We start from the raw sequence: 23,387 nt of genomic DNA, 5'->3' as shown, positions 1-23,387 counted from the left end.
AGCACTGGTGGGGGGTAGGCAAGTCTCCAGCAAGCTTGTAGCAGCTGCCCTGGTGCCCGTAAATGCCCAAGAGTGCCCGCTCTTTGGATCACACCTGGCCCAGGGTGGCCTAGCAAAGAGGACAGAGAGGGTCTAATTTTCTCTAGAAAATAAAGGTGCTGCTATCTATCGGTGCCCAGTGGAAAGGATGCGATTCACAACAGCTCTATCAAGGGAAAGGTGTGCGCAGCTGGACTTTCTACTCCTGTGAACTGTTACAGTCTCGTCAGAAGCCCACCGGTGGTTGCCATGAGCCAGCGTTCACTCCATGGCAGAGTGTCTGAGGGTCTGCGGTGTGCAGTCACGTGACCTGGACAAGCTACTTAAACCTGCGGTTCTCAACCTGGGGGTCTCGACCCCTTTGGGGGTCAAACGACCCTTTCACAGGGGTCGCCTAAGACCATCGGAAAGCACATAAATACTTCACACTAGATAATTACATATTGTTTTGTGATTCATCACTCTGCTTTAATGATGTTTAATGATGTTCAAGTTGTAACAATGAAAATACATCCTGCACATCAGATATTTACATGACGATTATTCACAGGAGCAAAACAACAGTGATGAAGTAGCAATGAACATAATAATGTCATCATTGGGGGTCGCCCCTGCATGAGGAACTGTACGAAAGGGTCGTGGCAGGAGGAAAGATTCAAACCACTGACTCAAACTCTGAGCTTCTGTGTCCTCCCCAATCCAGAGGGGAGACAGAGGCTCTTCCAGGCATGTCCCACCTCTGGCCAGGCTCCTCCCCTGGGCTTATGCAGTAGATGCTCTTTCCCGACCACACCTTTACCTGGCGGTCCTACTGCTGCCCCTTTGAGCTCTCAGGGCACTTCTTGTACTTTGGCACACAGCTGTCTGTCTCCACCCATGCCACTAACTGAAAGGTCGATGGTTCGAGCCCAGCCAGCAGTTCTATGGAGACATAGGTGGTGACCGGCTCTCGTGAAGGTCACAAAGCCTAGGAAACACCCCCCTGGGCTGGTGAGGAGAGTCAGGATCAATTTGACGGCCCCCCACATTAATGAAGGAAACAGAAGGTGTGGTGAGTCTCTGGTAAGCTTCAACACCCAAACACAAGCCCAAACCCTTCCCACAGGTTGAAAGGAGCAGACAGTCTTAAGCCCTCGCTGTGCCGCCTCCCAGCTCCGGGAGCCAGCCCACGCCTTACTTGTTCATCCGTCAGGATCTGCACATGGCGATTGCAAATGGCCCGGAACTCGTCCCTGGAGACCACGCCGGCTTTCATCGTGTCGAAGTTCTCGAATTCCTGGACGATGGCATTGTAGTGGGTGGTCACTGCTTTGTGGAGACGGGCCAGGATGTCCCTCTTGCCCATGTCCTTAGGAGGCAGGGACTTGGGTGGCAGGGGGGCTTTGGGCATCTTCTCAGCCCACTCCACGGCGCTCTGTGGGCAAACAGAAAGGAGGGTTGCTGCAGTTAATTTAAATGCTACAATCCTAGAGCAAAAGAGGAGGGAGGGAGCCATGGACTCAGAGGAAACCAGCCGACAGGATTCAGAGGAAACTAGCCGACAGGACTAGATGGTGCCTGGCTACCACTGCCGAGCATTCTGATCATGGATCTGATTGGTGGATGGCCCTGATGGGATGGGGAACAGAAAGATGTGGAACGGAAGTTCAAATTATTTTAAAAACTCAAGAGTTACCGGACCAGTTTAGATTGGAGGACTCCTCAAAATGATTGCCCTGGAATGCTCTTTAAGCCTTGAACCTGAACTGTCCCCAAGGTCACCTTGGAGCTAACAGGTTGGCGTATACAATAAAGACCGTGGCCTATACAGTACCGAGAGGCCGACAAGTGATGAGGCTGTCGGGAGGAGGGGAAGCGAGATGAATGAAAAACGAACAACCAGAAGAGACACGAGGAGAAGGTTCCTGACTCCCGGGGAACCCAACCCAAACTGTAGCCGAGGGACTGAAACTGCTGGCTAAAGCTTCCCTGAGAAAACAAGGAAACATTAGTAAAATGATGAGAAGAAATAAGGCGGCCTGGGCCCTGGGCCCGTTGCCCACAGCCAGGCCCAGGGGCACCAGCTTGGAGAGGAAGGTACAAGGAGGCATGTGCCCTGTGCAGGGGACTAAGAATGTCCACCTGCAGACTCAGATTGCCCGGCAGGCTCTTGCTGTCTTACACACAGCCTAGGAGGCCCTCTGGGGGCGGGCCTACTGTCTTGGGAAGAATATGACTTTGCCTCAATGGCACAGGCCGACCGCAGTTAGTACACTATCTTACAGCACTCAATACGACAGTGCCGGACACCCACAAATCCAAACAAACTCACTGCCATCAAGTGGATTCTGATGCACAGCAACCCCTTAAGGCCACTATGTGTACAAAGGGCCCACAGGGTCTACCAGGCTGTAAAGATTGGTATCCACTAAGGACGACCAAAGGAGAGTCCACGCATTTGAATGCTGGTGCTTGAGAAGAATATTGGAAGCATCACGGACAGCCATACACAACTTAGCCTCCAGACTACACCCCAGTCCGCCCCCCAGCTCAACAGCAGCCTTCTGAGGCCACTTGGAGTCACTTTCAGGGTGAATGACTGCCCTTACACCCCAGGGTCGGAGGTGCCGGCGCTCCGAGGGCAGTGATGAGCCTGCCTGAGCCCAGCGCTACTCTGGGGCCCCAGGTGTGTTGGCTGAAGGAACTTGGTGTGTGGAGCCCAGGTCTGCACTCCACCTCCCACTGCCCCTCCTGTCTCCGTTTCCTTATCCCTTCAGTGGGGGCAAAGACCCACCTGAGATGGTGATGGGGGTGCTCCCCGAAAGGGTTAAAACACATAGCAAATTGCCATTCATTTTCTTCATGACAACAGCCGTGGAAGAATTCTAACAAAGCATCACACGTAACCTGGGGGTAATATAATTTAAACCCTAGAGGAAACTGGGTAGTTTTCCAGAAAAACATCGACGGCTAAATTTAACTCTGGTATCAGGGAACCTGAGTAGATAGGTAACCACGCAAGGAACTGAGCTTTGTCATCTCTCCTGAGAAAGATGCTGAGGCACGATGCTTAAAGGCAGGCTGTACTTAACCTTCGAGCAAGAGATTAAGAAAAATTGACCACAATATTCTAAAATAGGGAAAGAGATGTATACCTCAACTCACTGTATGTTACTCTGTGTGGCAGATGCCATCGGGCCCTCCAATCCCCCAGCACACATGTCCTAGTCCTGGTCCCTGCGTCTGGGCTGTGAGCCATGCCGATAGCGGTGTTGACAAGGCTATCGCAGGTGGTGTGGACCCTACACCCGATCACCTTGACTTCTGAGCACCCCACAGACAGGAGGAGACAGATCGTGGGGAAAGGTGCTTGCTCAAGCCCAGGAACGCCAAGGCTGCGTCAGAAGCTAAGAGAGAGGCTCATGGGAGGAACCGTCTCAGCTGGGACCTGGAGTCGGGCCTTTCGCCTCCCGAGCAATGGGAAACCAATGTCTCTTTTTGAGAGCTGCCGGCCGTGGCGTTTGCTCCATGGCCACGGAGACGCCCACAGCAAAGGGAGATACCGAAATCTCACGGGAAGAAAATGTTCAGCAGCCCATGAGGAGAGCCACGTCTTGGTACAGTCGAGGGGCAGTGGGCAAGAGGAAAGCCCTCGTCCGGTCGCCCGACAGACACAGCGGCTGCACCAATGGGCTCTAAGAGGAAGGACCGGGAGGCTGGCACAGCGCCGGGCAGTGTTTTGCATGGCTTGACGACACCTGCTAACCACATACGAACAGACAGGCGTCGAGGGAGATGCAGGAGAGAGAGGTGGCAGTGACCAGGAGGCAGGCCCTCGGAGAGCTGGGCTGACATGGCGGCTGCCCCCACGGACCCCAGCACAGCCAGCGTCGTGAGCCTGGCCCGGGACTGGGCAGTGTTTCCATCTGCGGTGCGCAGGCGCTCAGCAACAACGAGACGCAAACCGAGAGTGGGGTCCTGGAAGGCTGGCTCCTCTGACAGACGGGGGGTAAAGCCGTATCACAGAAAAAGAAATGTGTGGGAATGACCGTGCCCTCTGCCTTCGACCCGTCCGACATTAAAACTGGCCGCCAGGGTCCTGGCGTCAGCAGGGCGCAGCTCGGTCCAGACCCTGCCCGGCCAGTGCGCTCCTGAGGGAGTCTCGCATGCCCATGATGGCTGAACCAATGCGTCCCCAGGCCTGCCTGCGGAACACGATCAGTATCGGAGGGATCAGTATCAGAGGAAGGCAAGGGAGGTCCCTCAAGGTATTTTCGGGGCTGGCGGGGCTCCACTAGACCAAGACTGCCCACCTATGGTCCCCTCGGAAAACTGTGCCTTTTCTGCTGAGGCATCTCTCTTCCGGAGGTTTCCCACAGGCACGGACTCTTCCCCACTCCCCGCACCAGCTGCGCCCTCCTCCTCTGCTCTCTGGGGACAGGTGTCCCCTAATCTCCCTGCGATCCATGCCATGGTGTCAGAACCTGGAGCTGCAACAAAGCAGCTCGCGGACGTCCCCGAGCACCTCTCAGCGCATGAGGGGCCAGTCGGTGGCCGCTCGGTGTGGAGTGTGGAGCTGGCCTCTCCTCCCTCTCCTCCACCGTGAACCTACAGTTCCCAGGTGGTTCGTCTTCCTGCCCTGTGCCCCCATCTCCCTGGTTGCTCCTTCTCAGGCCATTTGGCTGCTTCCTCCCACTTATCAGTCTCTGAATTCTGCTTCCTGGGACAGAACCTTGGGTTCGACCCACTTATCCTGTTGGCTCCCCTCTCTTCTCCGCTCCCCTTCTCTAGACTTGGGGCACCCCACCATTTTCCAGGTGAGGCATGCACGGAAAGTGGGGCTATCTATGGGATCCCCTGAGACCCTCTTTTGACACCTTTGAGCAAAATTAAAGAACAAAACTAAACAGAGGACATGGAGGGGTCGGAGCGCCCATCCATTGCCGGTGGGACGGTAGAACCATACAAGCACTATGGAACTCAGCGTGGCACTTCCTGAAGCAAATGGAAAGACCTTACAATCCTGCCATCTTTCTGCTTGGCACCTACCCTAAAGAAAGAGAACAGAGTACGAACACCGACATGCGCACCTACATTCATTGCAGCAGTATCTACAATATCAACAGGATAAACAGCCAAAATCTCCAACTATAGAGAAATGAACCCCCCCCCCAACTCTGGTACATTCATGCAATGGAATATCACGCACCCTTCAAAAGCAATGGCCAATCCTGAAGATTCGGACAAAATCCGAGGGCAATATGCACAGTGCAGCCCGTCGATCTCATCAAGACACATCTTTTACGATGCCATTATTATTAGAAAAGAAAAGAAAGAAGAATGGCTTTCTCAGCCGACTCTGAGGACGACAGGGGGCCAGGGTAGAGGGAGCGGGCTTGGGGAGGGAGGGGACCAGGGATGATGGAGGGAGGGGGCGTGGGAAGATAAGAACATATACGCGGGGGTTAATGGGATACGGTTACTGATTTGATTGGATCAGATGGCTGGGTAATTATAGACTGTTTGCTTTGGCTGAGTGTTAGATTCCACAAACACAAAGGGGAAACAGACCAATACAAATGCATAAATGAAGTTAAAACGTTAGAGAGAAGTTGACTACTCTCCAGATTCCTTCCCGGGTCGTCTGAACAGGGGTTTCGGCGGCTATGAAGGGGAAAAGGGAAAAGTGACATGGGCTCAGATTTTGTTTGTGACATGCAAAAACAGACAACAAAAGACCAGGACACACACACACACACACACACACACACACACACGGCACAGATGCGTGCCATGTGATGTATGTCTATGAGAGAGGGTCATCCCTGACACTGAAAACCAGGAGAGAGGCTTACAGGTAGATGAGATGACCCTGATTTGGACTCTGGCCCCCACCTTGGGAGACCAGCAATGTCTGTGCTTTACAGCCCCCACACGTGCCCTCCAATCAAACAGTGACCTGGTTAATCCCACATGTTCCTATTGGCCAGGTGGGCACAATAAACCTACCTGTCACATTATCCCCACTCACTGGCACCATTACACGTCTGTCATCAATACTAGACATCACCACCAGCGCCAGTTCTACCACCACCACTACCACCTCCACCACCACCACCATCACCACCACCACCAGTTCCACCACCATCACCATCACCACCACCACCACCACCTCCACCACCACCACCTCCTCCACCTCCACCACCACCACCAGCACCACCAATACCATCACCTTCACCACCATCACCATACCACCTCCACCACCTCCTCCATCACCATCACCATCACCACCACCTCCACCACCATCAATACCATCACCATCACCACCACCTCCTCCACCTCCACCACCACCACCAGTTCCACCACCACCACCACCACCAATACCATCACCTTCACCACCATCACCATACCACCTCCACCACCTCCTCCATCACCATCACCATCACCACCACCACCACCTCCACCACCATCAATACCATCACCATCACCACCACCACCACCACCACCACCTCCACCTCCACCAATACCATCACCACCACCACCACCACCACCACCACCTCCACCTCCACCTCCACCACCATCAATACCATCACCATCACCACCATCACCACGACCATCACCACTTCCACCTCCACCACCATCAATACCATCACCATCACCACCACCACCACCACCACCACCACCACCACCACCACCACCACCACCTCCACCACCACCACCAGTTCCACCACCACTACCACCACCAATACCATCACCTTCACCACCATCACCATACAACCTCCACCACCTCCTCCATCACCATCACCACCACCACCACCACCACCACCACCACCACCACCACCACCACCACCTCCACCTCCACCACCATCAATACCATCACCATCACCACCATCACCACCATCACCACGACCATCACCACCTCCACCTCCACCACCATCAATACCATCACCATCACCACCATCACCACGACCATCACCACCTCCACCTCCACCACCATCACCATCACCACCATCACCACCACCATCACCACCTCCACCACCTCCACTTCTACCACCACCACATCAATGCCACCACCACCACCACCACCTCTACCTCCACCACCACCACCATCAATGCCATCACCATCACCACCATCACCATACCACCTCCACCACCTCCTCCACCACCATCACCACCACCACCACCACCTCCACCTCCACCACCACCACCATCAATGCCATCACCACCACCACCACCTCCACCACCACCACCATCAATGCCATCACCACCACCACCATCACCACTACCACCACCTCCACCACCACCACAACTACCATCAATGCCATCACCACCATCACCATACCACCTCCACCACCTCCACCACCATCAATACCATCACCACCACCACCACCTCCTCCACCTCCACCACCACCTCCACCACCACCTCTACCTCCACCTCCACCACCATCACCTCCATCTCCACAACCATCACCACCACCCCCTCCACCTCCACCACCAGTTCCACCACTATCACCACCACACCTCCACTTCAACTGCTAGCACACACTCCATCCCCACCACTCAAACAGACCCTGCCAGCAGCCCAGGCTGGGAGTCATCCGACATTTTTTCCTATCACCCACAGACACACTATCATAGCCACACCTGCCTCCCTCCCCTCCCTCGGCCCGGCTCCCATCACCTCCTCTGGGAATCCCGCAGTGACTACAGCAGCCCCACCTCGGCGTCCATCCAGACTCACCCTCCGTGGCCCAGCCTTGGTAAAGCGCAGAGCAGGCCAAGGTCAAGCCCCGCGATGATGTCACAGACAGAGCCTCACAATGGGCCTCACACCTCCTCCCTCTGACCTCACCTCCAGTCACCCTCTCCCCGCCCACAGGCCCCCCGCGTGGCAGCTGCGTGGCAGGGTGGGCCTCCTGGGGGCTTCCGGGGCTTCACCACAGCGCTGCCTCTGCTCCACGCCGCTCCCTCTGCCCTCCCCGCCTGATGGCTACCGAACACGTGACTCTCTGACCCAACACATGGAGGGAGGGGCTTCAAAACATTCCTGGGACGACGGACAGAGCGACACCTTCACCTCCTCCTCACACTGTCCTCAGATGGACTTCACGGACGCAAGGCTGCGATCTTGGGGCTCAGTGCTGAATCCCGAGTGCCGGGGGCCGGGCCTGGCAGGCAGCAGGCCCAGATGTCCGTCTAAAGGGCGCCTGGATGTAGGAGAATGCGGCGACCGAGAGGGGGAGGGGCGGCGGGGTCGGTGAGCCCGGCTCTGGTGGGTAGCGCTGGGTCTGATGTTGGGAATTGTCACCTTCCTCCAGGTGCCAATAAACAGGAATTAAAACAAGACTCTACATGGTCGTCCTAATGCACAGGCCAGATTTGGGGTTGGGCTCACCTGGGCTGCCAGAGCTGTGAGACACCCAGAGGCACGGAGAGCCCCTGGCCTTTGGCCCAGAACCTCCCCTCGCAGAACTTTCCGGAAGGGAGTGGATAAGTAAGGCGTGCTTGCGGCGTCATCTTCGTCAGAGGGTCGTTTGCAGGAATAAAAACCTGGGAACAGGCTGGGCTGAGCGATGAACCAGCTCCAAAGACCCCCCCCCACACACACACACACCAAGTCCACACCGACTCACAGGGACCCTGTAAGACAGGGCAGAACTGCCTCTGTGAGCCTCTGAGGCTGCCAGGCTTTGTTGTGGTTGCCAGGTGCCACAGGGTTGGCTCCGACCCACGGCGACCCTACACACAGCAGAAGGACACCCTGCCTGCTCCTGCACCATCCCATCATCGAGGGCATAGCGGGCCTCGCCTCCGTGCCTGGGCGAGTGCCAGGGGCCGGGTTACATCTACAGAAGAGCTTCCCTAAGCGGGACTGAGAGCAGCTGTGTCATCCAGAGTGGTGGGTGGTCAGGGTGCAGTGTAGCACCGATGAAACACAGCTTTCCTCTAAGTCTTTAATGCTTCCTCCACCCCCACCCCCACTATCATGACCCCAGTTCCACCTTACAAATCCGGCTAGACCAGAGCATGTACATGGATACAGATCAGAGCTGGAAACACAGGGAACCCAGGACAGATAAACCCTCAGCACCAATAACGAGAGTAGAGATACCAGGAGGGGAAGGGGCAGGTGGGGGAGGAAGGGGAAACCGATCGCAAGGATCCCTGGGGGACGGACAACAGAAAAGTGGGTGAAGGGAGACGTTGGACAATGTAAGACACGCCAAAAAAAAAAGAGATAAATTATCAAGGGTTTGGGAGGGAAGGGAAGGGCAAAAATGAGCTGATACCAAGGCCTCAAGTAGAAAGAAAGTGTTTTGGGGGTCCACTCGATGGCTGCCAACATTCGGAGTCCCTGCTGATGGAAAGTTGAAGCCGCATGTCCTCCCAGGGGCTCTCACTAGAAAGGTCTGGCAATCTACTGCAGAGCAGTGCCCCCTCGAGGGCAACCTCACTCAGAAACACAGGCAAGGTGCCAGGCATGTGCCAAGGCCAGGGGTTAGGGGTGGGGCAGTACTCTGCCCGTGAGGACGGGCTCACCAGGGCGAGCAGACATGGGGAAGGGAGAGATGGGCCGGTGCTCGGCAGGTGCCCTCGAAGCACCTGCTGGAAGGGCCGCAGGTGTCTGTGCTGGGGGAGGAGGGGCTGGCACCCCTTGTGAGAAGCTCTTCAGGGGCACTGCCCTCCTGAGTACTCACCAGGAGAGGGACGTGACACGGGGAGTTGGGGACCACACAGAGGTCACACGGAACGGGGCCGCCTTCCCCACAGCCACGCGCTCGCTACCGCCCAGTGAAACAGACACGCCTGGTCACCAGGGGTTTCCAGGGAGACGGAGGAGCTGCGGTGGCTGAGGGGCCGGAAGTCCACCCCCACCTCCGGTGACTCACACCTCTCACCTCCCTCCCTCCCTCCCTCCTGCAGTGCAAAGATAAGGAACGGGAGCTCTCAGTGCAGGCATGCTGCACCCTGGTGCTGTGGGATGGAGCTCTGGGGCCTCTCAGGAGCCAGGTGCCTCTGGGAGGATCCCATCTGCCAACTTCTCGGCAAGTATGGAGTGCTTAACTGTTTGTGCCAGCTTTGATATAAAACGCAGCCTCTGCCAGCGAGTCATTTCTGGTTCCTAGCCACCCTAGTAGGGATTCAGAAGGTGCAAATCCTTCTGGGAGCACACAGCCTCATTTTTCTCCTGAGGACCGGCTCATGGGCTTGAACCACCAACCTCACGGTTATTGTCAGTGCAACTCATAGGTGGCAGGGCCACCAGGCCTCCTTCATACACAGCCTGATGAGGAAGGGCCACTGCCAAAGAGCCAAATCAACTCAGAGACCCTAGAAGACAGGGTAGAACTGCCCCTGTGGGTTTTTAAACCTGTAAATTCTTACAGGAGCAGAAAGCCTCATCTTTTCATCACGGAGTGGCTGCTGGTTTTGAACTGCTGACCTTGTGGTTAGCCTCTCAACATGTAACTCACCAAGCCACTAGGCTGCCTAGTCCCAGAAAGCTTCAAAAAAACCCAAAAAAACTCAAACTCACTACCCATGGAGTTCAATGCCAACTCATCACAACCATGCAGGGCATGTTGTGGGTTTCCGAGATCGTAACTCTGTACAAGAGAAGAAAGACTTGCCTTTCTCCCTTGGGGTGACTGGAGGTTTCAAACCACTGACCTTGTGGTTAGAGCAGCTCAATCAATACATCACCACCACGCCACCAGTACTCCTGGTCATGAAAAGCTTACAATCTACAATCCAAGGGTCCTCAAAACTACAGCCTGTGGGTCACATGCGGCCCGCTGAGGACATTTATACGGCCTACTGCGTGTTTTGTCCCCACCTTTTGTTTTTTTTACTTCAAAACAAGATAGGTGCAGTGTGCATAGGAATTTGTTCATATATATTTTTTAAACTATAGTCCGGCCTTCCAATGGGTCTGAGGGACAGTGAACTGGCCCCCTGTTTTAAAAGTTTGAGGACTCCCGATCTACATAAAAGGAACAAAGGAAAACAGGCAAACAAACAAAAACCTCACACCACCACGAGCAGTGGGGATCCATTGCCCTTGGCACCTCAGGACCCAGAGTTGTGTGCATGGCCACGTCCTCCCTAGCTGAGAGCCAAGAGCCACCCCCAGGCCTCACAGGTTCAGAACTAACCTCTGGGTCCTGTTTGGCTCTCTGGCAGGGCCGCTCTTCTGCGAGCGGCCTGGCTCTGAGGATGTGGCTCCTGGGTCTGGCACCTTCTCATCCCTGCATGTCCGCATCATCGTGGAAGCTGAGGACGTGTCCCCGGGAGCAGAGTGCATTGCTTCTCCTCAGAAAGGAGGCCACTGTCCAGCGGGAGCCAGGTGCTGAGGTCCAGCACAAGGAAGGGCTCTTGGGTCTCACAGGTCCCCTCCAGCAGCACTGCGTCCCGGGCGGTGGGAGCAGCACAGCCCACAGATGTCCTAGACAACATCTGCAGAGGACCAGGGGACCTGTGGACTCGCAGCCATGAGTCCTGGGAGCGGCACCTGCGTGGGGTGAAGGTGGCCCCTCGTATTCAAGTATCCATTTCGAAGTGTCCAGGGGATCCGGTTTCATCAGGGCCACTGGCCACCGGCTCCCATTCACAGTGAGCCCAGGCTTCAAACACAGCGAAAAGTTGCCCGGTGCTGGGTCACCCCCACATCCGTCACCACGGGGTGTGCCAGGTGCCTTCCATCCGGGGATGGGCCCATCTTCCAGCTCTCCGTCAGACAGCATTCTGCTTCCACCCACAGGCTTTCCTCGGCCATTTAGCAGAGTTGGTCCCAGGCCTTTCTTCCTAGTCTCCAATGTAGGTGCCAGTGCTGGTATTTGACGTATTGGTGACTTGGCTGCTAGAGCAGTGGTTCTCAACATGTGGGTCGCGACCCCATTGGAGGTCAGATGACCCTTTTACAGGGGTCACCTGATACATCACAGTAGCAAAATGACAGTGAAGAAGTAGCAACGAAAATAATGTTATGGTTGGGGGGTCACCATGGCATGAGGAACTGTATGAAAGGGTCAGGGCATGGGGGAGGCGGAGGACGGCTGCCCCAGTGTCTCAGCAACATGCAAGCTGCCACTGCAGGGCAGATCCACAGCAACCACAAGGTCCCCAGCCCCCTGCACAACCAGCCCTTATGCTGGCAGGGGTATGACCTGGGCTGGTGCCCTGTATGGCACCGCTGATAACCCCTGCCCTCTACTCACATGGAATCCTGCTGGCTGCCCCCCCACCCCACTTCCCCTTACCCCTGGGAGAAGCATGCTCACCCAGCACCCCGAAAACTCAGTGACAGGCAGCATCAGAAAGGCACCTTCAATCCAGTGCAGGGTGAGCGGGGTGGGACAGGGGTGGGGCAGGGGCGGGGGCAGTGGGACTGGGTGGAGACAAGGGAGAGGAGGCAGGACAGACTGGATGGGAGGGATGAGAGGAGGCGGGGCTAGTGAGGTTGAGCAGGAGCCAGTGAGAAAGAAAGGCCACAGCGTCCCCGATTTTGTGATTCATAGTTTTACTGCAACCCTTGGGCAGTTAGTGGGGCAAGGTCAGCAGTTCGAGTCCACTAGCTACTCGAGAGAGAAAGCTGTGGCTTTCTGCTCCAGTTAAGATCGGCGGCTTTGGAAACCCTCAGGGGCAGTTCCACTCTGCCCTACAGGGTTGCTATGAGCCAGAATGGACCGATCACAGTGAGAGTGGGCTTGGGGGAGTACACAAGTGGGGGCAAGGAGCCCTGGTGGTGCAGCAGTATAAGTGCTTGGCAGCTAACCAAGAGGTTGGCTGTTCAAACCCACCAGCGGCTCCTTGGGAGAAAGACGAGGCTGTCTGTCCCAGGAAAGACTTAGAGCCCTGGAAGCCCTACGGGCAGTTCTGTGCTGTCCCACGGGGTCTCCAGGAGCCAGAGTCAATGTGATGACAGTGGGTGGGGGCGAAGACCCCTTGAGTAACTGCCAGCAGTTTATGCCCTGCCTCATGCTAGGCTGACTTACAAAGCCCAGCCTCCTGGGCGATTTCTTGTAGAACACCCTGGAGTGGCAGCGGGGATTCGCCAGTGAGAGGGGGTGGGTGACACACATCCCTCTTTCTTTAATGGTTCAGATGTTGCTTCCAAGCCCCCACCTCTGTTGCCATGTGACCTTGGGGTTGCTCCCATGGAAGAGGCTGTGGGGAGCTCCCGTCCCCTTGCCATGGACTCAGCCACGTGGCTTGCTCCGAACCATGCAATGACCAAACTGGACGGACCCGCTCACTCCCTCTGAGTCCATGTCGACTCACAGCGACCGTGTGTGACACAGTAGAACTGCCCCCGTGGGTTTCTGAGACTGCAACTCCTTTTAATATTTTAACCGTTTCATCGGCCTCAATCACGTCAGGGAGAGTTGTACCATCCTCATGGCAATGGGGACACTTACTTCATCCTTGGACTCATTGTTCTTCGCTCCCCGCCTGCCTCCAGCCTCCCCTGCCACACTCTCCCCCGCCACCCCACCCCACAGGAACACCATTCATCTAGTGACTCGCGCTATAGATTTAGCTATCCTGGGTTTCACAGGCAGAAAAGAAATGAAAGCAAACAAACAAGTAGAATGGACAACAGTAACAAAGTAAATCAGATTAAAACCCTCCATCGAAGAGCGAGCAGGAAATAGGAAAACGAGACCGCATTTGGAATGGGTCCCTAGGAGGAGCAAAGACGAGGGTGCCACACTTGAACTGACCACGACCCACCTCCTGATGCGCCCTGCATGCTAGCAAGGCTGCTCTCCTCCCTGGTCCATGGTCGGAGGGGATGCCCCAGGGGCTCAGTGCACGGGAGTAGAGAGCCTCATCTTTCGCCCACAGAGCGTCTGGGCAAGGCAACGACAAAGCCCTGGCCAGCCTGGACAAGCCCTCTGTGCTGCCCAAGGAAAGTGAGTCGGTGGTGAAACTCTCCCCGTCCACGTGGGAGACCCAGGCTCGCATCCTGGCCAGTGTGTGGCCCACCTGCCCGTTAGTGTGGAGTCTTTTAGGTGATACTGTGATGGTGAATGGGTTCCTGAGGGGTGCTTCCAGGCTAAGCTGGACTAGGAAGAGGGGCCCCGGCCACGTGCTTTAGTCAAATGGGCTGGGGAAAACCTCACTGATCACAAGAGGATGATGGGAGGTGGCTGCATTCTGCCGTCAGTCAGAGGCCCACTGGAAGGCAGCTAAGCAAGAGGGACGTCAGCCTGGACCACAAGAGCACTGACTTGGGAAGGGGACATACCCAGAGGAGAGCAACCGTGGCCAAGCTGTCCACAGAGGAGGCTGTAGGTGTGAAGGCGGGTCGTATGCAGGTGGTGGCCCTGAGGCTGTGGGGCTGTTTGTTACACAGCAGCAGCTGACTGTGCAACCGGGGATTTCTAATGAGGGTAAGCGGAGGGGAGGCTGCTCTGAGTATGGAGATAAGAAGTGGGCTGTGCAGGCAGGGTGACTTTTGGGCCATCAATCTTCTGGGGCAGTGAGTCTGTGGCTGGGGCTGGTGGCGGCACTGTCCCTTTGGGTGTCCACGCTGGTGGTGGCAAGCACCTGTATGGAAGCAGCGGGTAAGGTCCAGGTGGGAAGCAGGTGGGAAGATGGGAAATGTGCGCACTCATTTAGCTAGATGAAGATGATAATGAGCAAATCCAGGGGTGCTGGCCAAGAATACTGGAAGTACCATGGACAGCTCAAAGGACAAACGGATCTGTTGGAAGAAGTAGGGTCGGAGTGCTCCCGAGAAGCCAGGATGGTGATACTTCATCTCAAGTACATTGGACCTCTTGTTAGGAGAGACCTGTCCCTGGAGACGGGCAGCATGCGCGGTCTAGTGGAGGGGCAGCGGCAAAGAGGAAAACCCTCAAGGAGGTGGACGGACATGGTGGCTGCAGCCCTAGGCTCAGACACAGGAACCACTGAGGATGGTGCAGGACCCGGGGTGTTTCCTTCTGCTGGTCGAGGGGTTGCAGTGGTCGGAGCCCACTGGGTGGCACCCAGAAATGGCAGCAACCAGGTGGCATGACTCATCCAGTGACTTCCGTTCTGAAGGCTTCGGGAGACAATTATTGAGGGTTTACCCCCTCGGACCCGTGCGCAGGAAGAGGGCGAGGAAAACAAGCCCCTGAACTTCCCGAGAACAAGGACACAGCAGGTAGTGAAGATTCCTAATTAGAGAGGCCCAGGGAAGAAGCCTCCCGCTTCCCGTTACAGAGGAGTATAATTACTCCAAAGAATTGAAAAATTGCTTCATTTGATCAAATATTTTGATTAGCAGAGAAATTAATTGTACTGTATCTTCATTTGTATTTACAGTGGATAAATGAATGCTAAAAATAACAACAGCGGCAAGACTGCCTGTCAAAAAAAAAGCAAGAAAAAAAAGATAACACAGGAAAAAATCCAGATGAAAATAGGACGTGGGCTCTGTGAGCCAGGGCCCTGCTCTGTGCTCTGAGGGCGGGAAAGGGAGCCGGGGGAGACCTGGGGATGGGGAGAGGGCAGGCCAGGAGCAGGGGCTCAGGTGGCACTAATAACCCAGCCCGCCCTTCCTGGAGGTGACATGGAGGTGAGGCCCCCTCCCAGAGGACACAATGCCTACCTGGGACCCCACACAATGCGACCTTTCTTTCTGGCTGGGAATGACATAGCCTAAAGGCAGAGCAGGCCCACAGCCATCAAGCTGATTCTGACTCACAGCTGCCTCCAGGACAGGGTAGAACTGCCCCCCACCCCCACCCCTACCCCCACCCCCTCCCGCAGGATTACAAGGTTGTGAACCTTGAAGAGAACAGACTCTCCAAGTTCTCCCTTGCAGCGGCTGGTGGGTCCAGACCACGGACTGTCTGCTTAGCAGCCTGACCACGTAAGAAGCCAGAGCTCCTGGAAGGATGGCCGGGACAGGCCACAAACCAGTTAAGACCTGGGGTTCAGGATGGGGAACCCTTCACTGACACCCCTTTCCCCCGGTTCTGGGCTGCTGTGGTCTTCACTGCCCCATGGCAGGAAACCAAGGCTCTTGTACAGAGGGAACTGGCCAGGCCAGGCCCCTAGTCTGCTCCCTACAGGTGGATAGTGGGGGCTCTAGCCAGCCTGGCAAAAACTACTGCAAGTACCACAAATTGCCAAAAGAACCGATGGAGCTGTCTCAGACGCAGCGTGGCCAGAATGTTCTTCAGCGGCAAGGATGGCGAGACTTCATCTTTGGACAGGTTGTCAGGAGAGACCAGTCCCTGGAGAAGGACGTCATGTGTGGTCAAGTGGAGGGGCAGCGAGGAGGAGGAAGGTCCTCCCTCCAGGAGATGGACAGGCACCGTGGCTGCACCGATGGATGGATTCGGACACAAGAATAATTGTGAGGACGTCACAGTCCCGGGGGGTGGAGAGGGGTTCCTTTCTGTTGCAGGCAAGGTCTCCCTGAGTCAAAACTGACTCAGCAGCCCCTGACGATGACACCTGCCCGTGGATCCTGTCACGGTTCCACTGCTGACCCTGTGGGCGAGAGCTACTGAGGGTGGGATGTGGCTCATAGGTCTTGGCTGAGGGCCCACTGAAGCTGGGCCCACTGGCCAGCTAGGCCAGCAGGCTGAGCCAGTCTCATCCTTCCAGCCCTCAGGGCGCCCCGGACCCCTTTACCTGCAGCCCCTCAGAGCAGAGGGTGCCCTTGGTCCATGTGACAGACTCAGCTCACTGGCCCCACTTGCCCCGACCCACACCTCTCCCCCCAGCTCTAAAGGAGCCCTTTCAAGCTCAGCCACTGTTTTGGACAGTGTCCCACGGAGGCATTGAGACAAACGCCCAGCGGGACCCTGGAGAGGACGTGGGTGCTTGAGTCCCAAGGCTATGAGAGTGACTGACCTGTGCAGGGTGGTATGGTCAAGGGTCCCTCAAAGCTCAGAGGAGACGAGCTGGCAGCCACCATGATGGCCCTGGAGGCAGCCGGGCATGGTCCCTGCCTCTGGAGACACGGGGAGCTTGGGTTTGCGAAGACGCCACCCCACAGATCACAGCAGCACCGGGCAATGGCGACATCACAGGAAGTAGAGCCAAGGCTGACGCTGTCGAGGTGCCCTCATGCTTGGATCTACAGACGGTGCTGGAGGAAGCAGCGGTCAGGAGACCGGATGGCGCACTGCACCGGGCGAGCCTGCTGCAGGAGCCCTCTCGTGCTGAAAAGCAGCGATCCCACTTTGAGGACTAAGGTGCGCCTGGCCCAAACCACGGCATTCTCCACCGTCTCCTGGGCACGTGAAAGCTGGACGTGGACTCAGGAAGACCAACGAAGCCTCGGCGCATTTCCGTGCTGGTGCTGGGAGAGAATAGCCAATGTCCCGTGGACGGCTCGAAAGGACCACCACATCGGTCTTGGAAGAAGCCCAGCCAGACTGCTCCTTAGAGGCGAGGAAGGCTAGACTTCATCTTCTGTACAGTGGCCGGGTTGTCAGGAGAGACCAGGCCCTGGAGGAGGACACCATGTCTGGGGAAGCGGAGGGGCAGTGACCAAGAGGAAGGCCCTCCAGGAGGGGGGTGGACACGGCAGTTGCCACCGTGGGCTCGGACGCAAGAGTGATTGTGGGGACGGTGCCGGGCCGGGCGGGGCTGTGTTCTGGGTTACGCCAGGCGCTGGGAGTCGGGACTGACTTGATAGCACCTCACAATGACACCAGCTCACCGCCCACCTCTTCTGGACCCCAGCCTGGGTTTGGGGGTACTGCCATGCTGCCATGCGGTAGGGCAGGTCGTGCTGTCTCTGGCTTTTCTGAGCAGATCCAGGCCCTGTCGCCCGTCAAGGATGAAAGGGCTTGAAAGACGCTGAGGGTGGCCCGCAGGGGGCCCCGAGGCACCAGGTGAACACACACTGTGGGGAAACAGTGCCCAGAGTTGCTCAACATAAGACCCCCAACACACACACACACACACACACACACACACACGCTGACAGTCCCAGGCCCCGTTCTGACTCACAGCCTCCCTCAAGGACAGGGTAGCACTGCCACCCCCCCTGGATTTCTAGGGTTGGAGATATTTACAGGAGCACATTAGCCTCATCTTCTTGTGCAGCGGCTGGTAGCTTTGGACTGCTAACCTTGTGGTTGGCAGTGGTGGTAATTATGTAATTGTCTGTCTGTTTGAGAGGATTCAGAACGAAGGGGTGGAGTCTAGCCTGTCAACCAGGTCATAGCCAATGAGGCCTCTGGGTGGGCATGGCCTTCTCCCGAGGATTTTGGGAACTCCGGTATTTCCTCCTTGGAGGCAGGAGACACTCTCTCTCTTGGCTCACTCCCTTGGAGACTCTCTACTGACAAGGCTCACTCCCTGCAAGACGTTTCTGATGGTAAGCCACATGAAGCTCTCCTGATCCAGCCAGAGACCTGAGAGCTGGAGGAGCCTCATGGAGATCCCTGCCAGTGCTGAGAGGCTTCCACCGCCACTGGATCCACAAGACTTCCCACCCACTGGCCTGTGATCTTCCTGCATTCAGCATCACTGCATGTGCTGTGTGAGTCTGAAGAGGACTTTGTAGATTGGTATCGGACACATGGACTAATATCGGACTTATGGACTTGATCTGAACCAGGCTGGGATAGTTTCTCAATATTCAATTGCTCTTGTCTAAAAAGCTCTATAAACACATAGGAGTGTTCATGGATTTGTTTCTAAAACTCTTTCCTATACACATAGGAGTGTCTATGGATTTGTTTCTCTAGTCTACCCTGCCCAACACAGCAGTCAACACTTACTACCCTATGCCACCAGGGCTCCTGTGCTCAGTGCAGGGTGGGCTGCAGACCTTCCATGGGGGAAACACATCCCACCTGCAGAGCATACTAAAACGAGGTGCATCTGTGTTCTTTCCCCCTTGGAGGCAGGGGACTCCCACCTCTGCCTTGTCTGCCTCTGGGGTCACCCCAAGCACGCGAGTCATTCCCAGTCCCCCTGCAGTCAGTCCGGCCCCTCCTGGATGGCCTGGTGTCTACTGGGAGGCGGTGCTTCGTCGGCTAGTGGAGCGAGTCTGCACTTCAGAAGCAATGGTCCAAAGTCCTAAAAGGGACACCGAGAGCCTGTGTGTATCAGAGCCCACCAGGGGTCAGTCATGACCAGTGCCCACCAGGGGGACCCCATAGCAAGGAGCAGAACCCCCAACAGGACGTCTGAAGTCAGGACAGCGGCAGCACAGCTTCCTGAAGGCTGGCTGTCTCATCTTTCTCATGCCGAGCGGCCAGCCGCCCAATGCACAACCCGCTTCCCTTGACACCACAGTTCCTAGACCACAGTGACACATCCCCCCAAAGGGACGTGGTCCACCCTGGTCATAACCGGGGAAAGGAAGCCCCCTGTTCTCTATCACGCTCATTAAAAACACAGGCGGCATTCAGAGCAAGCGGAGAGGTAAGCCGGGGCAGTGACGGTGCTCGTAAAAGAGCATAAATGTTGGCACTCTAAGGGCTCAGCTGCAGCCCACGGCAACCGTCTCCCAGCCTCTGTTCGGGAGAAGTCGTCTCGATGGTATTTAACGGGTAACAGGATGGCGTTCTGAGACCACGTCTTCGAAACACTAAGCCGGGGACGGTCTCGTTGGCTCCTCGCGGGGATGTGACAAAATAATTACTCTGTGTTGAGTAAGGATGTGTTTTGTTAAAGAAAGGAAAGAAATCACATATTTCCATGGCAATGAAGTAGAGAGGGCTTTCGTATGAAGCCTCCACGTGCCTCTCCTCTCTCTCGCTCTCTTTAAAAAAAAAATCTATTTATGCTCTGAGCTTGATTTTTCACGTCCACGGCAGATACGGAAATTGCACTTTAAGGCTTAAAGGAAATGTTAAACGGGGACGGTTCTCTGAAGACAAGGTGAGGCTGGCTGTTTCACACGTGGCGGTCCTGAATGTGAAGGCTCTGCTTTTCCAGGAGGGAGACGGGGAGCTGGCGGACGGCGGAGACTCCCCCGAGTCTCCATTGGGCTCTGGGCGCTGTGCGGGCAACTTCCCAGCAGGCAGCAGGGCGTCTGCAGCCCCAGGCTCTTTGCTTTGGCCACGCCGCCGGGCAGCATTTCTGTGGTGACCGCTGGGCTGCCAGGGCCAGAGTTCTCACCCTCCCCTCCCCTCGGGTTCTCAGACTCACATGCGCCACAGAGTGGACGTGGCACTGGCTAATCCCCACAGGGACAGGGCCCCAGAGCACTGAGCTACCTGGGTTGGCGGTGTGTCGGCCCCACGCCAACAGGACAGAAAGCTGCATGGTCCTGCGCCCCTTCCAGGTCCATTGGAAGGCTGTGGCCCGTCGTCCTTGTGGGCAGATTTCCAGAAGGGGCTCACTGGACCTTTCCCTGACGCCTGCCCGGCAGGCCAGCTCAGGCCCGCCCCCCCCCCCACCAACAACAAACAAGAGGAGCTCGAGGCAGCCTGGCCTCTCTTCCACGTGGGCTGGCAGTGGCGTGGCGAGGGGCTGTCCGTAGGGGCCATCGGTACATTTCGCTCATCTCTCAGTCACTTGTCCCCAGCGCATGGACAGGTCTCACCGTGAAGGAGCTTGGCGACCCACTCACTGCCCCTGCTGCTGGCCACGTCCTCTCCCTTTTAGTGACGAGCAGCAGGAGGGGTGGGGCGTCCGCAGTGGCCCCTGGTTATCCCCCACTCCCAGCATCCCCCTGAGGCTGGCTGTCCCCTGTATCATTCCCCCTCCCCCTGGAGGACCACCTGGACTTGGCCGCACAGGACATGAACCCTCGCAGCCACGTCCTGAGCTGTGGCCTGAGCTGCGGGCTTGTCTACACGGAGCCTCTCACTGACACCCCTCCAGGCTCTGCAGTGTGTCCGTCCCTCCGGGCGGCAGAGGTCATCTCCCTTTGTTTCACCTCTGTGCAAGGAGGCTAGCTTCTCAGAGGACCCTCCCATCTCCCCACCTGGGCCACCTTGATGTGGGGGTGCCCGCTAGCCATGTTTACTCATAGCGAGCCTGCACAGGGTCCAGGCTGCCTCCTCTACTGGAGGGGGCGCCCCCAGGACTCTGGTCCGAACGCAGGATCTGCCCAGGAACATGGAGCCGTCTTTGTGCTGAAGGAACGGCTCTCTGGTTTTGTAGCAAACACTCTCTTTGCTTACACCCGGGTGTGCGCACACGCATGCACACACAAAGCACACATGCACACACACACGGCTTCAAAGGCATGCAGAGAAGGGAATGGGAAGGTAATGGCACCCCCCCAAACCCGCTGCAGCCCCTCAGACGCGTATGTGACCACTCCCTCCCCTCGGCCACACGGGAGCTCCCTGTAGGCAGAGACTAAAGCCCGTGGCCAGCGCAGTGCCTGGTGGACACAGGGCTGTAGGAGCACACAGTACGCAGGACTCACGGCAACCCTACAGGGCAGGGAAGAGCTGCCCCTGTGGGCTTCTGAGACAAGCTCTGTGTGGGAGCAGAAGCCGCCTCGGTCGCTCTCGTCGGGCCTGGTGCTCTATCACTGCGCAGCCCGATGTGCACCACCGTGCCTCCAGGCTCCAGCTATCAGGCAAGGCCAAGGGGTCCCCGGGACAAGGCTAGGACCCTGAGTGTCCGAGTCTGTGGATGCTCCCCAGAGAGGTGACCATGGGACCCAAATCCCCACCTGCGGCCTCAGGGAGCCCCTGTGTGATGCTGACAAGGGGTGTCTACAAACCAGAAGGAACCAGAAAGAAGTGGAAGGTATGTAGCCTTCTAGTAACCTGAAGCAGCAGTGCGAAGTCGGAAAACCATTGCTTGGGGTGCTGGGGTGGGGGTGAGGGGGGGCTCTTCTTAAATCCTTGGCACCAATTCGGCTTCATTTCCGGGGGACGGAGATGCTGCTTTACAGGTAATACACAGTGGTTTAAAAAGAGACTTCAAAGAGCATAGAAAGGGAACCCCAGGGGCACAGTGCTAACCACAGGGTCGGCAGTTCAAAACCACCAGCCGCTCAGCAGAGAAAGAGGCGGCTTTCTACTCCCGTTAAGAGTGACTGTCTCAGAAACCCACAGGGGCAGTTCTACCCTGTCCTGTACGGTCTCCGTGAGTCGGCATCAACCTGACGGCAGTCAGTTTGGGTTCTGGGTGAGGCCAGAAAATCAACAACCACCTCCAAGCCTCCCAGCCCTAGGCCGTCTGTCCCTGACCCCTCCCCAGGATCCTTCTCGAGCCCCCCGCATTGACCCTGTTCCTGGGGATGAACAACCTCTAACCTTTCAGCTTAGTCCATGCCACGTGGATCGGGCGTGTGTCCCATCTACAAACACCGGCGGAAAGCACTGGCCGATACCAATCACCGCTTCCGACCTCACAAACCACCCTTTTGAGGGACTCAAAGAAAGTAAAGGGTCGCTTGCTCTCAAGATCCACAGACGGATCCCGAACCTTTGGCCCCGGCCCTTCCCGCTGTGTCAACGTGCCACCAGGAAGAACTGGGGTTTGTGCACCCAGGGCTCCCCACAGAGGACATGATGGCCAGGGAAGTGCCACTCTTAGACTGAAGGAGCCGAGACAGGGACACGGTGACCTTCAGACGGCAGGGCTTGGCTGAAGGTGTCAGAGGACAAAAAGCAGGGTCCAGGATTGTCGTGCAGCCGGGATGGACAGTGTTGGAGAGACGCGGCCATCGCTTCCGTGCGAGGAGCGAGACAGGACAAAAAGACAGAGAAGCAACACAGCAGTCTTATGTGGGGAAACATCCCACGGGATGACACAGATATGAGGGTCGGGAAGGAGGTGGGGTCCAGGTTGGATCCTCCTGCCGCGCTTCCTCAATCTGTGTGCGGAGCAAATGAGCAGAGAAGGTGGGCGACAAGGGCAAGAATGGGGTCCCAGGATCGGGGGCGGGCTGAGCAATCACCTAATGTGCACATGGCACAACCTCGTTTGCTGAAAGTGAGGCGCATGTGCAGCCCCGGCAGATGAAGCCTTCAGGGTGGACTGCAGCTCAATGGAAAGAGGACCAAGGTCCTCACACCTGGCCCCCCAGGTGACATTGGGATCAGAGAAGCAAAGCTGGGAGTTGTAAGGACTCTGTCTTGCTTGGATCCACCGTGGATGTTCATGGAAGCAGCCGTGGAGAGGCCAAAGGATGTATTGCATTGGGTCAGTCTGCTGCACAAGACCTCTTTCAAGAGCATTATGGCATTTGCATGTGAAAGCTGGACATTGAATAAGGAAGACGTAAGGGAAATGGTGCATTGGCATCGCGGTGCTGGTGAAGAACATTGAAGGCGCGTTGAATTACTGCCGGCAGAGCAGGAAGTGCCCAGAGCCAGAGTGCGCCTTCAAAGCAAGGATGGCGAGACTTTGTGCCTCACACCTGGCACCACGGTGCCAGGAGAGACCAGTCCCTGGAGGAGGGCATCATGCTTGGCAAAATGGAGGGGCGG

At 56.6% G+C, this 23,387-nt stretch overlaps 1 protein-coding gene across 1 annotated transcript in view; it reads right to left on the bottom strand.

Moving 5' to 3' along the window:
• The window catches only part of EFCAB6 (EF-hand calcium binding domain 6), a 276,300-nt gene that overhangs the window by 18,741 nt on the left and 234,172 nt on the right, over positions 1–23,387 (bottom strand). Inside the window, exon 28 of the mRNA XM_075552609.1 lies at positions 1,217–1,453. Coding sequence (XP_075408724.1) covers positions 1,217–1,453 — 237 coding nt within the window. The remainder of the gene's footprint in view (positions 1–1,216; positions 1,454–23,387) is intronic.

This window comes from Tenrec ecaudatus, chromosome 6 (genome assembly GCF_050624435.1).
Source record: "Tenrec ecaudatus isolate mTenEca1 chromosome 6, mTenEca1.hap1, whole genome shotgun sequence".
NCBI classification, from domain to species: Eukaryota; Metazoa; Chordata; class Mammalia; order Afrosoricida; family Tenrecidae; genus Tenrec; species Tenrec ecaudatus.
Note: the sequence above shows the minus strand (reverse complement) of the source record. Positions and strands in the feature narration are given on the sequence as shown.